Source organism: Cygnus olor, chromosome 7 (assembly GCF_009769625.2).
Source record: "Cygnus olor isolate bCygOlo1 chromosome 7, bCygOlo1.pri.v2, whole genome shotgun sequence".
NCBI lineage: Eukaryota > Metazoa > Chordata > Aves > Anseriformes > Anatidae > Cygnus > Cygnus olor.
In genome coordinates this window covers 38210025-38226176 of record NC_049175.1, presented here as the reverse complement: position 1 = coordinate 38226176, position 16152 = coordinate 38210025, and the positions used below count along the sequence as shown (strand labels likewise).

The following is a 16152-nucleotide window of genomic DNA, read 5'->3' as shown; positions in this document are numbered from 1 at the left end:
AACAGGAAAAAAAACACAACCACCATGAAACTGTAGAATATGGATTTATATACAAAGATTACTTCCCATTAAATTTTAGTAGTGATACAGGAAAATACAGACAGACACATGACTTTGGGCAATTTGGGGTCTGTAAGTCTGTTATGCGACAGTCAAACAATCTGTTCAGCAAGGTAACCTCAGTGTAACAGTGCTGAAAAGTCATAGCAAATACATTCTTGCAGGGCAATCATGGCCACTGCTAGCACAGCAGGAAAGGTTTAGCTTGGAGCAGAAAGGCTTGGGTGAGATCTCCTCATATCATACATTGTTTTCCTGATGTGTTCTTGGTCTTAGCCAACATAACAGGACAGGTCTACAGTTGCCATAACCAAGCAAACAGGAATAAACAGAAAGAGTGTAAGTTGGCATATGTAACTGGCTGATCCAGTTCAGTGTTTCTAAGGAAAGTGGGAGAGCAGAACAAAGTAAAAAGGAGAGAGAATAGGAGACAAAAGGAAAACTGGAAGGCTCCTGAACTATAATTAGCTCATTTAACCTTGGATAGAGCATTACCAAGCTTAACTTACCTCAAAGCACTTAAAACCCAAGAGGAACTGTATGTTCTAAAAATGCTGCAAAACATTATTTTTAAAACTCTAATGGAAGGTCTAAATTTAGCAACTTAATTGGTGTACCAAAGTTAGGAGCACACCTGCTGTAGGCTCTGTCTTCCTTCAGTGGACAGTGATAGCAGATTTGGCCTATCTAGGACCTGACATATTCTTGGGAAATGCAGTTCTCACCATTAACAACAGAGGGAACCTAAATTTACCACGCCTGTAACTCAGGGACCTCAAGCTGTTGCTTCATAGATTTTTCTTTCAATAGCATTACTCCTCAGTCAGCAGCCACTCCTAGCTGCTTTCGTCTGCCTCTCTGCTGAATCCTTAATAATGGCAGTACTGTTACTTAAGTTACTGTACAGGGGACTAGTTGGTGGAATGATGAAGGTTACATATTTATTTTTATTCTTTTTTAAACTGGGCACAGTTTCCCAGTGTGGTTCACAAACACCACAGGAGGGCACTGACAAGTACAGCCCTGACAAGTACACAGGGAGCACAGGAGAGCCAATGGGCAGTCAGTGTTGGCAGCTCAGATACCAAATGAAAAGTTTGTGAATGCTCATGCTTTTCTAACTGCCAAAAGGTTAATTGGGATAAATCCACATTCTCAGATAAAAGGCACTGGAAGACATAACCGCTTAATATTGCCATGGTATGCACTCTCCAGCTTAGTGAGTGTTTGATCTAGTCAACTGAAAATTCAGAGAAAGCAGAAATGTAGCAGAACTTCCTAACCTTGTTGAAGACAAATACAACACAAGGGAAGCAGAGAGGCTGCAGGCCCATACTTACTTTCAGAATGAGCTCCTTGGCTGAGTGGGACATCAAGATTCTGTCGCACCAGGCTGGACATCTCGTATTCATGTACTGCTTTCCCTGGCTGGAGTCCTCACTATATGGATAACTGTAAACACATCACAATCACAAGTCAGAAACTTCTTGCAAAGCATCTTCAAACCTTTGGGTCAAATGAAAACATTAAATTAAATTTTAATTGGCAAAAAGCATTTCTTTAGAACACCTCTCATACTTATTTACATTTCTCTTATACTTCTCCCTCTTTCTTTCTCGTGTGCTCTATCTCCATGTCTCCTATCTACAGTCCTACTTTAGGCTAACATGCTAAGACACATACAGTTTCAAAAGTCTTACCTCCTACATTGCATTTTTGCACGTGTGAGTGTCTAAGACAGCAAACTGTTTATTGATGTGAAAGAATGAAAATCAGTTCAACAGCAACTCAAGTATTGAGTAGGCTGTTGGATATGACCATGAAAAATGAATAAGCAGAAGATGCAATAGGAAACTCAGGAAACAAGTTCATCTCATGGGATTTCTTTGCATGATTCTTTCAGGGAGAGCTATTCAGGGATAATTTAACAGAAAACAGAGTTCAGAGCACTGGGACCTCTGTAGCTGTACACAAAACCCACCTGTATGGATTCTCTAAGGATGACAGAAAGGAAGATATGACAAGAAAGCAGGCTTTTCAGGAGATTTTTTAAGAGCCAAGGAATTAGCTATGTAGTTTAAGGAAAATGAGGTGGAGGAAGTAAAATCAATGTAGCCAACTAAAAAAGATTCTGTAACTTTATATGAAACCGTGCTAACAAAAATTTGTTTTGTAACAAAATTTGGAACAGACACTGATAAAATAGTAGTTCTGCTGTGAGATCACTAAAAATGTGCAATAGGATCCTCAGTGCACTCTATCATTGCTTTAAAATGCAACAAAGTGTTTATTTTTAACCCACAGAACAGCCTAAAAATTAACTCTGGTTATCTCAAGATTACATGCTGGTGTGAGCCCACAGGCTGAAATCATCTAACGTACCTTCACTGGCAGCCTTTGGTTCAACTGTCAGGAGGCTGAGGCCAAAACCTTCTTAGTGAATGGGTTTTATCCAAATGTTCTCACTACTTTAATATGATAGAACTTTGAATTCGATGATCACTGATCATGCTGTAAGGACTACTGTTCCCCCAGACCATTTTGAGAATAGCATCCGCAAGGAGCCAAAGAGGGGTTTTGGGGAAATCAAAGGGGCTGTGAAAAGCTCAATTTCTTGCATATTGGACCTGAATTAATTGAAGTTTCTCCAAATAAATGCAGTTAAACAAGAACATTAGCTAGTGCAACTTATCTACATATATGTATGTGTGTGTACTTAAAGTAAGGATATTTGTATATTTTTTGCTCATGGTTGAATTCATAAAGGAAATATGGAGGTTTTCAAGATATGTGCATTGAAATAAAATTTCTGGGATTGTAACAAAAGGGCTTGCATGCTTGAAGAGAAACTTATTTACCACCCTACTTGGTGTGATACTCTGAAACTGAGATGTATTGCTTTCTACCAAATGGGTTTACAAGCTACACTGCCATTAAAAAGATTAGCCGTGGCAAACATCCAAGAAAAGCGTACTGAATGTATTGGAACAAACCAGTGATCTCAGTACCTTTTCCACCTCATCAAACCTAACAAGACTCATTTTCAAAACATATTATGAGAATTCAATTTGCTGCTTCACTGACATACAAAAGTACAGCTTATTTCTGAGTGTCTGTGAGATATTTTGATGATGTAATACTATTGGTAGTAGCTCTTTGTCTGCAATTTAAGGGTTGACTTTTTCTGGTAACCTCTTTTTAGTTACTCAAGAACCCCGTACAACTGAAGCTACTTTTTATGACATAAGGTGTAAGAATCAATCCCATTTCATATAATCCTTCCTTTTACAGCATTAGCTATATGGCTTTTAAAGTACGATGCTCTGTACGTGGAATGATCTGTTACTGCTATGTCAGAGCATTTCATTCAGGAGCCTATATTCTGTAAAATGCTATTTATCAATTTGTTTTATTGATCTTAATGTTTTCACAGGGTGAAAACTTCTGACAATTTTTCAAGGTCTTTAGTGCTGATTGCCCAGTGAGGTTATGGTAATTTACAAATATATTTGACAAATCAGCATTCTGATGTCTGGGGACAGAGATGAAACGAAATGCTGCAAAAGTTATCCAGACAAAATGGTCTGTAGGTAACAGTTTAATATGCTAGAGTGAGGCTAGACATACTTTTTATAAGCCAGCATTCTTCCCTCAGGCTTCTGCGCTTCCTTCAAGTGTGGAAGCATTCTGTCTTGATGCACTCCACTGACTAAAGCTTCTCCCTCACCGTCACCGTATCTTAGCCTTGTGCCAGTCTCATTCCCAGTGAAATGCTGACAGAGACATAATAAAAAATATTAACTGAATATACCCCCCAAGAAGAACGGAAAATTCTTTGCTTTCCTCTGTCATGCTGTAGACAGGTCACATACGCTTTGGAATAAAGAGGCTCCTTTTGTAGGTTGGCTCAAAAAGTGACCGTAGCTGAATATGACTCTGGGAATTGCCAGGAGGGATTCTTTTTTGCAACCTAGCATGTTTTGTGGACAGGGCAGCTTAGTTAATTATGTGCTATTTACCTTAGATAGTTTATTTATTTATTTATTTTCAAATACGGCAAATAAACACTCTGAGAGGGTTCTGGAATAAGACTGCCACTGAATAAATTTTCATGAAATGTATTGCTGATTGTATAGTATCTCAGAATAAAACTTCAAATAACATACATGTCAACGAACGTCTCCATCATCCTGTTTTGTAGTTAAATGAATAGTGGAATTAAAGTAGTATGACTGCTTCCTGAATTTAATCTTCTTTTTGTGAACTCTGAAGCTTTTTAGTTGGAGCATTTACAAAGTTTTTCTCCTCTGTGGATACTCTGGTGTCTTATATGATGTCAGCTAATTCAGATACTTTCCCACCAGCTGATGTGATTTAGAACAAGTCAATAGAAGCAATCAAAGGAGGAGACAGACAGACGCACAAACATTTCAGGAAGCCAGGCTAATGATTCTGGTGTTGCTATAACAGAAAGATGTTGCAAAATACAATCACACAAAAATGCCCCAAACCTCAAAGCTGCTACACACAACGGCATTCATTTCAATCCTGTACACAAAATTTGTCACAAGAATGCAGCCTTTGGGTGTGCTCCTTGCACTCCCTGCAAAGACAAGTCTCATGAAGTTGGCAAGATTGGGCCCACAACCATGAAGGCTGCATGCAGAGCGCCCAACAAGATAATTAACCATAGTGCTTGTATGTCAGCAAAAGCAGGATATAAAGGCACAAAACTCATTTTGCTTCTTCCAATACAGCAACTGCCCATGTATGATAGACTCAAGATGGTACTCAGGAAACTGGGCAATACTTTCAATGATCTCAGTGGGCTAACCAAGACATAATTCTGCTAATACACAGTTCTATTTGACTATTAACTTTTTGTTTTCTTTAGGCTTCACACTTCATATCCTCTTTTCCTTTCTTTCAACACTACTTCTCAACAGCTTCTTTAAAATAAAGCATAAATAATCTCTTTTAAAGGATAACCTCAATTTAAGTTTGTGTGCATGCAAAAAACAAAGCTATTCTTTTAATAGACATCTTCCAAAATACATTAAACATAGGTTGTGGGCCCAAGTGCACTCATACAGCTTTTTTTTTTTTTTTTTCCTGGTATCTTCAGCCCCTTTTAACACTCGCATTCCAAGCATGTAAGAAGCTTACAGTTCTTAATTAAAAACTCATTTAATAATTTAACAGTTTTTCTGATCTATGAATTGTGTAGAGAATTATATAGGTTTGATAAAAACAACTTTAAGGATTCTATAACAAATAATCAAAAGTTAAAAATGCTAGTATTAATCTCCCAATGGGTAAGTGTCATCATGGCAGGTTGGGGTGTTATCAGTCTTGACCATCAAAGTTGTGACTGTGATAGAGAAAAAGGGAGAACCAGCTCGCTAAGTCCCATGACTAGACACAAAAGAATTTTTTTTTTCTATTTTTTTTTCCTTTCTGTAGCATTCTGCCTCAATCACCACCTATCTTGTTCTATATATAGAAAACTGTGATACTGACAATGAATAGTGAATGTTCATGTAAAAATGATGGTATAACAGATAAAGGCCTCTGGGTACCATTGAAATATAAATGATAAATAGATATAATGCCAACACATGTGCACTATAAATAATTTAAGACTGGACACGCTTTGTAACTTGAGCATTCAGTATAGTTACTTTTTGCATGTATTATATCATATATATTTAAAAATAGAAATGGAGAAATGAGGAATTCCATGTGGAACAACTTTTCTGTCCTCTTTAAAACAGTTGTAAAGTTGAAATTCAGGACCTTAATCAGTTAGCTGAAGAACTAATAGCAAAAATAGTCTGCTGTTCTCTTTGCATGCGAAAGTTATGCAAAATATCCTTTGACTGCACATGCCTCTGGATGATGGATAGACAGGCAGTTCTAGAGCTGGAGCATCCATGCAAGTGGTTTGTTCAATTTATCTCCAGTTGTTCAGGATTTTTATTTTTTTTCCCTCAAGATACTACTTCTAGCTGCTTTTCCACCTTCTTTCACAAACTTTCATTTCAGTTAAACTCATTTTATTTAACCAGAATTATTATTGTCAGGTGGGTTTTCTGAATAAAACTTCCAAAAAGCACTAATGAGAGCATCATCATTGATATAATGCTATACGTTGTCAAAATTTAACTGAACACTTCAAGGATTTGTAAACTAACTTAATTAGGAACAGGCTGTCAAATGAACTACTGATATTACAGTTAATAAGGATGAGAGCTACTTGGCACCTGTTTGATGAAAATAAAACATTAAGAGCGTCAGTAATATTACTTCACTACTGCTGTTGTCAGGTATTGTCAAAGATGATTGGACACCTTTATAAAAATACTTACTGCAGGGTGAAAAGTCTTCTGACATCATAAACCATCCTGTCAACAGTGTCTGAGCTTGAAACACAAGCCAACAATACTATGTATAAATATGTCTCCTTAACTGTCATTTCTGGTCAGGAAAAATGCTCCTAATGAACTCTTCTCTTGTGCAAGAAGGGATAAAATGTTTTACTGAGATGGGTGAAGTGTACTTTCTAACAGGAAACAATTAACTCACTTTGGAGTGTTACTGCCTTTCAAAGCTGTCTGTCACACGCAACTCTGCTTTCCAGCTCATTTTTGCACATAGCAAACACAGTGAGTACGCCCTGCTTCTGATAATGCATTTTGGTGCTACTTTAGGCATTCTGGCTTCTATGGTTAAGACATTTCTGGTAGTGTGGTAGAAAGTGTGACATCATCCACTAGGAAACAATGGGGAAAAAGTAAACTACCTTGTATTATTTTAGTACAAAAAAGGTCATTCTGAAAAAACTATGCATGCTATGTCAAGACTTATATGCAGATATTTAGGCAAACTTTATCATGTTTCAGGGACTGGGAAATACCTGCTATTCAAAGACCACTTGTTCTTATCTATTAGTTGTCCCCACATTTTATATCACTGAATTGTTTCTAACACGAAAAGTTTTGTTGGGATGGAATGGGATGGAATCATAAAGCATTGATGAGAACTGAGCTCTTTATGAGAAGAGCTGAGATACAGGTGTTGCTTCGGTCCATTTTGTTTTTGAATTCAGATATGAGTGCTCACGTACTCAATTTTCAACTTTCAGTCTGTCTTCTTTCATATAATATTGAGAGAGAACTTCAAATGGTGAAAAATCCCAACCACTTTCCATCAGAAAATTATTTATTACTTTCACATTTTCAAAGAAAATGTTGGACTGTTTTGCCTTTAGCTCTGATGTACTTTCAGGTTGTTTGAGATGCTTTTACAAGATGCAAGGACTGTGCGTGTAGGTTGCCAGTTCAAACTTTGAGTACTTTGAAAGGTGTAAGGCCAAAGATATAAATAAAAATATTTTTATATTTTTATTTTACAAGGTCCCAACTCAGCATTTATGTGTGCTGGTACATGAACAAGATCTCAATAAAATGTCATTTGACCAATCAAAGTATGACATGTAAGAATCAGCATATGCCATTGCTAATTTTTGTCAGCTTCCAGATCATTAGTTTCTTCCTCCAAATTAAATTACCATTTTATATTTCCCTCAATCTGAAAGGGAGATTTGGGTTCCCTAGGTCTCCTCCTAACAAACGACCCCATGTAATTTATCTTCATATGCTCATCTTAGGCAGCAGATAGTTAAAGCTAAGCCATGAGACACATTGCTGTTTGAATTAAATTAGCTGCTTCACGTGTACCAAAATACTCATAAGCCTTCATGATGCTCTGGAGCTAACTGGCCATGATATGCATCTCACTTAAGCCAAATCAGGAGGGTAAACAGAGTCCTGCAAACACAGTAGTTAAAGTACAATGTGTTAAACAGCTGCTACTTGCAAATGCTACACTAACACCATGGTGATCAAACCAACAATCAGAGTCAAAGGTGACAATAAAAAGGGGGGTCACCCGGGCAATTCAGTAGCAAAGGGTAAGAAGCGTAAACAGGATTCAAGCCATAACTCCAGTCTCAACACAAAGCAGGAAGGTTAATGACACGATGCTTTTCTCGAATCTTTTTTTATGGATTTATGTTGGGCATATTGTTTTTTGGATTAACAAGCTTCTTTAGAAAATCACTGTGCTGCTGTAATATATGTCGAGAATATGCTTCAGAGTTAACATTTCTGTATCAGCAGTGCAACTCTGGCCTTCTTCTAGTAAAAAGAAAAAAGAAACCCAGAGCTTTCTTTTTTTCCAGGGAGCAACTGGCCACATCTCTTTTGCCTAGAGTGTTCCCCATAGTGAAAATCCTTCCTCATTGATTACAAACATCCCACTGCTAAACCACAGTGATAATGTGAACATGCATTACTTCTTGTACCATTACGCCTACTGTCTCAGTGCCCCTTTGTAGGGTATTTAGCCTGTCTAAGAGTGAGAGACTGACACATAGCTAATAGCGACCGGTATGACACGTTTTGCTGTTCAATAAAGAACGTCATGGAGAGACCCAGCTGAAGAAAATGGATTATTCAGCAATACTAATGCCTCAGTGAGCAGACAATAAGTGATTTTGCTCTATTACTTTAATAACAATAATGTCTTATTTCAAATGTATGTAATACTGCTACTATTATAAATGGATAAACAAACAAAGAATAACATTGGCTTATTGGGAATGACCCAACAGAGGCTTGTCTCAGCAGAGCAGTCTGATGTTACCGTATGTGACTGGGATTGAGCTAAATGTCTTCTCTGGGAATGTGCCTGACTTAGGGTAAGTCACTTCTGGGCAATGCTTGTACAAATTCTAATACAGAAAACAAAAATTACTGCAAAGCTGAGACAACAGGTAGGAAGGGGTTCAGGTTCCAAACAACTGGCCTTTTCAAAAGTACTTTCAGACCTCAGCATGATGCGTTAGTGGAAGAAAGAATACTGTTAATGACCCAGGTAACAGCAAAGACCATAACCTTTTCAGAATTTGCTTTACATGTTTCTTGCAGCACTGTTCATAATCTTCACCTTACACACAGCATACAGTAGTATTCACTGCTTGAAACTTTTTGTCTTCACTGATTTTCTTATTTTCCTTTGCCACAATTCCTTAAAACAAACAGAACTGCATACTTGGTAAAACTATCCAGTTCCTCACAAATTAAAGAAACATCCTATTTAATTCAGAAATTAATTGAGAATGATGGTGAGAGCCATGCTGGTTTAATCCAAGGAGAGAAATAGGGATAAGAGCTGTTTGAAAAATATTTTAATGTTCTAGAGAAAATGGCAGCTGTCTTTTCTGCTTTTATCTGGGAAGGGGTTTCCGTGCCCCACCCTCGGATGCTGGAAGAACCTGAACAACTACACAAACGTCCTGTGGGAATTTGTTCCCTGGGGTCTGAGGGATCCACTGATAATTTAAGATAACTGACCAATACCTAGAAGGTGTTTTACTTTTTATGAATGATTATGAAGTATTTCTATTTCATCAAAAATGCACAAATACTACTTCATTGGCAGTAAAAAAAATGTGCTATAAAACTAACTGATAAAGCAAGGATAAAAATCACCTAGTGGTTTAACAATTTTTAACTTACTCAGGTGCCTAATTCCCCCTTCTATGAGACAACAGGACCCAAAAGCATTACTCAGGTCATGTTTTAGGCAATGGGAATCCTGTTTGCTACACAAGTAGTGTACTGAATAGTTGACTTGTATGCTCTGAAAGCATACTGGGCACCTGGGGAGGACACCGATAAGTAAAGGCAGCCCATCAAAATCTTGCCTTCTCATTTCCCATGAAAGGGCAACAACTGGAATATGTACAATGGCACCAACAGGGTTCAGTACAAAAGGCAGAACTGTTCTTCTTTGGACTGCCTCTTCTGAAAGGAAAGAACAAACAAGTGCAAAAGAGCTTTGCTTCCTGCAGACTAGCTCACTCTCCTGTGCAAATTAGACCAGAAAAAATATATGTATAATTATGCAACCTACTAGAGTGAAAAAAAAAAGGACAAAAAAAAATGTCATGGGACAAAATGCAAGGGTAGAGAATAAATAGAATATAGACTAAGCAGGAATCTGGAGGAATAAAGTACCAGAGCCAGAGAGAATTCCAAAAGAGGAACACTCTTCCAAAAGCAAATGAGATCAGCCTGTCCCCTGGTGTGAGGCGTCAAAGCCAAGATATTGTCAATGCAGAGGGTCTACTTGAGAAAAATATCACACAGAGGTTATCTAAGACACAAACATATGTCCAACCAGTAAATTACACGACAGCCTAATGCAACAACAAACAAGAATAGGTCACTTTAAGAGAATGATTAATACATGAGATTACTGTGCATGCAGACTTATCGGAAAACAAACCTTGTAGGTGGGTGTGAACCCTTGCTAAAGTCAGTTCCTATCTTTGCTATACAACAGTTACAAGAATAATTATAATAATTAATGGAGAGCAGTGATAAAGTTAACAATCGCCCACCTGTATACTGCCTGACCACAATGTCGTTACTTCTTTTTTCACACCTACTGCCTTTTGCAATGATTGCTGACTACCACAAACTTTTTCAGCCTCATGCTGGGATTTCTGTTTGCTTATGGCCAGGCTGTTCAACTTGTGACTGACAGAGCTTACAGAGTTTAAAATTCTGAATTGTATTTTGTCTCCAATGGCTAAGGTTGCTATGGGCTACATTAGATTACAAAGGGTAATGAGATGAAAACATGAATATTCACTATATAAAGTAAAAGGCCTCAAAATATAGCAGTATAGGAATGGGTGAATAATGTCTGAAAAATACTCTGTTAGCAGGACTCTTCCTATTTTGGACAGCAAACTTGTAATGCAGCCTGTGGTTTCGTATTAAGCTGTGATTCCTTTTCCAACTTACCTTTGCTTTTGACAAATTTTGGGAGGGCTGAGGAAGGATTTGCTGTGGCTGAAGGCAGCATGGTTTGTTACTTTTCTTATTCTCAACCCCCAGGGCAGAGAACTGATGAAAGGGGTGGACTTTAAACAGGCTAACCTCTTCACTGAGAAAAGAAAAACTGACTCTGTTTTCCTTTCTGGCTGGGGCAGACTGCTGCATTTTCTGCAGACATCACTCCCTTGGCACGTTTCTGGTGATACCGACTGTGAAGTGCAAGAATGTGCCTGGGAACCCCTCTGGGCAGAGACTGCTGACCTGGGGCCAAAATGGCTTCAGCACACACAGGTTGAGCTAGCAGGTCAAGACTTTTTTCATCAGAAATTCATTCCCTGCATCAGTAGTATGCTTCTCTGTGATGTATGGCTTGCACAGGTTGGTAGGCTCATACTTAAGGAATTAAAAAGAACTTGGAATTTAAGAAGAATTTAGAAAAAATACTTAGATATTAAGTGCCACGCTGAACAGAGAGGAGATAATTGACAACCCTGCAAATGAAGCAGATGCTGTAAGTGCCATGCTCAGCCAGGGCTTTGTTCTGAATGTTTCCGGGGGGATGATTGCCTGGCCACCATGTATACCCTCACTGCCGCAGCAGGATGACCACGCAGGGAGGTATGAAGAATTGACATAAAATCAAGCAGGCATATGTTCTTAATTAAATTACAGTTTTGCACTGGAGAAGAACAATAGTTGTTCTGTTTGTTTTTGGTTCCACAAGTACGCCTGCAGAAACGCTATTCTTAGTTGTGAGTAGTAGGAGAGTTAAGAGGTTGCCTTGGAACCCTTCCCACAAACAAAATCGACTGGAAAAAGACTCCTGAAGCTAACATTCCCTAACAGAGTCTGCCAAGACCTTGTGGAAACCTACTTGCATATTAACTATCAGGAAGGTACTGTGTTGCCTTAATACCATTGATGTGATAGCTATAACTTTCATTTATAACTATTATATAAATTCCCATTAAAGTATTATTACAAGTATGTATTATATGTATTATGATCCATACATACCAACATTAATGTATAGTTAGTAATATTAATGTATTTATGTAAAATCCAGCAAATTCAATTTGCACATTCCTTAGTAGTTTGAAAACTTAAAAGTGAACTGTAGTTTCAAAGGGGTAGGAAAAAATGCCAAATTGCAGATTAATGGCTAGATTAAAAAAAAAACACTGAAGTGGTGATTCTGAAAATTGTAATTCACCTGCCATCTTATCAGCTATGCGAATGCTCTGGTCTCCACTCCTAGAATTGTTTTATTTATTTATTTATTTATTTTGTTTAGTGTCTGTTTGCTGTGAAATGCAGAAGCAGCCCTGAGAGCAGAATTCATCTCTGTCCCTCCACTTACAAGCAGATGGCTGGACATGGGGTGACAGCATCATCTACTTTTGTACACTTTTACTCCCCTGAAATAGCTTTTCAAAATGTAAAATTGACTGTCCTGGCTTTTGGTGATTTATGTCAGGGCTATAAGTTTATATTAATTTAGCTACACTGTGTTTCTATGTAGTCTTCCACAATGGATAGTCAACCTAACACCTTCCCACAAAGGGTTTAAGCAAAGGGAAGTCCTCTCTCAAAGCATCAAAAAGCACGGAAGATTTGCATTAACTTGTTATGGAGGGTATCAGCTCAGTTTCAGTTAACTTTTAAACACCTAATGGTGAAAGACAGCTGTGCAGCAATGCTCTTCTTTTCTCCACGGTTGTCCAGTCTTGTCAAATAGAACAATGCAGGGCAAGAGCCCTCTGGTATTTCAACTTATTTAAAGAATTATCTGTACCAGTTAATTAAAAAAATAATATTTAAGAATGGTCTTGAATCAGAGTACAGGATTCCACAGGATTCCACTTTCTACAGAATTAAAAAGTAACTTTTTGTTTAGCACTTATAACACCAATATTTTACTTTTAGGAACCACTAGCACTGTGATTGGAAAAAATAAGAAACGATTTATATAAAATTAAGTTTTTAAAGCAGTTTTAAAGAGCATGATTCAACAGTAGCTGAAAATATACAGACCTTCCTTTTTGCCAAGACCTGTAAATAATGATTCCTGAGATGTTTTCTCTCTCTTACAAGTGATAAGAGTCAAGTGCTCTCACTGATTATTGGATGTAGTTTACAATCAACCGAAAAGAGATGGTAACAAACTATACAAAGGCACACCGTGCATGAATTTTGCAGAGGATAATGAAATCAACAACTGTCAGTACAGTGGAGGAGAATTAAAAACTACAGAAATACTACGACACATATTAGTTTCATTCAGCATTGTGCAGTTAGAAAATTACTGAAAAAGGCAATATTTTTATTATAACTTATATTGAAATGCTATCTCAGTGTAATGAAAAACTAGAAACAAGAAGGCCTGGCAACCAATCAGTTTTAGGTCCCCCAGTAAGAAGATACAAATAATACAAAGAATCTTTTTTTTTTTTTTTTGGTAATGGACAATTTGCATTTTTGCATACTCTGCAGCAAGAGTGGTAACTCTTACCTATCATACCTGTAAAGTCTCATGAAGGTCAGTTCCCCTAGTGTTCAAAAACGGGAGATTTTTATTGATACCTTATAGCCACTTAGCAGTTGTTGTTGCTGGCCAGCCCAGCTCACTGTTGTCTTTTCATTTGTGTCCCACAGGTACCCTGTTCCTGCACCCAGGCTGCCTGCTCGCCCCTCGCCTGGTGGAAGAACTGGCGCCTGCCCAGGGCCCTGCTGCGCCTCCCCGGCTCCAGGCCACTGCTAGCAGGGAAGAGCCAAATTCTTCACGGGGGTGAGCAGTAACAGGCTTGTCGCACCCAGCATGACGGATGACTTCTTGAGCACAGGTGCCATGAGTTTACTGCTTGCATTGTGCTCTCAACGATGAAGCACAAGGCACCAGGGTGCTGCCGGTTCAGCTGCCCAACATCTACCCTGAGCTGACTCTTTCTCTAAATGGGAACCAGTAAACAGTGCAGTATCATAATGTCAGGCAGGACAAATGGTGCTTTACAAGAAGGTATTATAACTTCCAAAATGGAGTATGAAAATTTTGGACAACGGCTTGCTTATTAGAAGGTTCATCTAAAGAGCAAAGTACTCTGATTTCCTTTAAAATAAATTCTTATCAGTATAAAAGTATATGCCTACACAACTGTCATGGCTTCGCTTCAAATTCACAGAGAAATTCACTGTAAAAACACTAACAATTAATACTGAACAATTAAAATATGGAAAACAGAAATTAACTCTGTTGATTATTACAATGGAAGAACTGATTTCAATTTTTAATGAAACTGAGCATATGCAAGAATCAGATTTGATTATTTTCTCAGTTCATGCTCTAAGTACATAAGACCTTGCAGGACACCAAAACTTCCAAATACTTTCCAGAACTTCCACTGACGTTGACCACAAAATATCACTGACTCGAAAGGAGTAAAGCTTTCAACTCCAAGCTGCCTATGGTAGTGTATCACTATGATCTCATGATAAAATTCAGAGAATAAACAGTTTATGCTTATAAAAAATGAATTTATAAGTCACTTAGTCTGTTGCAACTCAAACGGACGTGACCTTTTCCATTTATCTCAATTATACACTGAATTTCAAACATGCCTTTTGAGGGGAAAATTTACAAGTAATCTGGGAATGTAACTGTGCTATTGATTTGTAGACCTCTATGCAAATTAGGCAATGAATTGTATGCACAAATAATGAAGCAAATAAAAGAAAGAAAAAATTGTCCTTTTTTTTTTTTTGAGATGTGGAATGTACTACTAAATGTATTCAATACATTTTATCTGAGATACTCTGCCTTCAGTCATTGGCCAGCATGCCCTGCTGTAAGACCGTAACACTATGGATCAAGAACAGAAGTAGAGAGAGTAATGCATAGATTGAATCGAGGGACCATAACTGAAATATCATGTACTCTCTGACTGAGTCTTTAATTAATACAGACTCTATTGTAAGCTTGCCTTAGTAGGGTAATCTCAGATATCTGATTTGAATGTGTGAAATGAAGTACAGAACCCAACACTGATAGAATTGTATTAATGTGTTGTATCAAAAAACACAGGATAACTTAGTTGTTAACTATAATAATTTATAACTTAGATTGGTCAGAAATTTCTATAACCCAGGCCATTAATGCCCACATTAAGAAATACTGTGTAAGCAAATATTGGAGTAAAAGAGAAAGACAAAAAATGAAAATAGTAGAATGGACTTTTTTATCTTGATAAGTTTTTGCTCAACTTCATAAATCCCAAGTTTTTATATTTAAGCATTTGCTTGAAAAAAGCAAACAAATTCTGAAATACTACTTTAAGGCTATCATTACAATTGCTTACAGGTTCCTTCTAAATTCAAATGTTCCCATATTAAGCCCATAAGCCTGACATAAAAAGTGACTTTAGATCTCTCTCTGTCTCTGATTTCAGTGAAAAACGCTTTGTTTGTTGCATTTGCAGAACAAACTGGTGTACCATACACTCTGCAGCTAAGAATACCAAGAAACCTAACAAAGTAGTTTCTAAAGATACAGTAGTGATCATATCCTCCTTTGTTTAAAAATAGAAAATCTAGTATGACTGGATGTATGAAAAATCTCCTACATATTAAGCTTATATTTGCAAACAACATATAAAAGCAGCCAAGTAATTTTTTTCTTTTTCTCAGAAGAAAAAAAAAAAAAAGAGGGAGAAATGCAGGAGAAACAGAGGGTAAATTAAGCCAAAACATTCATGTTGTATTCCTGATTTTTTTTCTAGGCTCTAGGTTGAAAAGTCCTACAACAACACATTGCTTTTTGCCCATTCAAACTATCAGAATTTACAGTTAATAGCACATTGGTGCAATTATTTCAACATAAATAATGTTATTTCTTCCAGGAAGAAAATCAATGTGCTTTATTTCATGAATAAAAATAGGGCACTGATTGCAGCAATTCTACCAACAGTGAATCCAGTTCTGCGGTACTCCACTTAGGAAAGACACTGGTGGCTGTGAAAGGATTACAGAACGGAAAGCAGGATTCCCTCGTCATAAGATCCAGAACACAAAGGAAGGATGGATGAGAAAAAACACCCTAAAGTAAAGCTGATCTGTTCTTTGAATATGCATTAATTTAGCTTGTCAGTTTTACATCTTATTATTTTATCAATATTCTCATAATAGATTT

The 16152-nt window shown here is 37.4% G+C and overlaps 1 protein-coding gene across 3 annotated transcripts in view; it reads right to left on the bottom strand.

Moving 5' to 3' along the window:
* INPP5A (inositol polyphosphate-5-phosphatase A) overlaps window positions 1–16152 on the bottom strand; it is a 249702-nt gene that overhangs the window by 6101 nt on the left and 227449 nt on the right. For all 3 annotated transcript variants that reach the window (XM_040564164.1, XM_040564163.1, XM_040564165.1), the window contains exon 13: window positions 1401–1512. In XM_040564164.1, the coding sequence (XP_040420098.1) occupies window positions 1401–1512 (112 nt within the window). The remainder of the gene's footprint in view (window positions 1–1400; window positions 1513–16152) is intronic.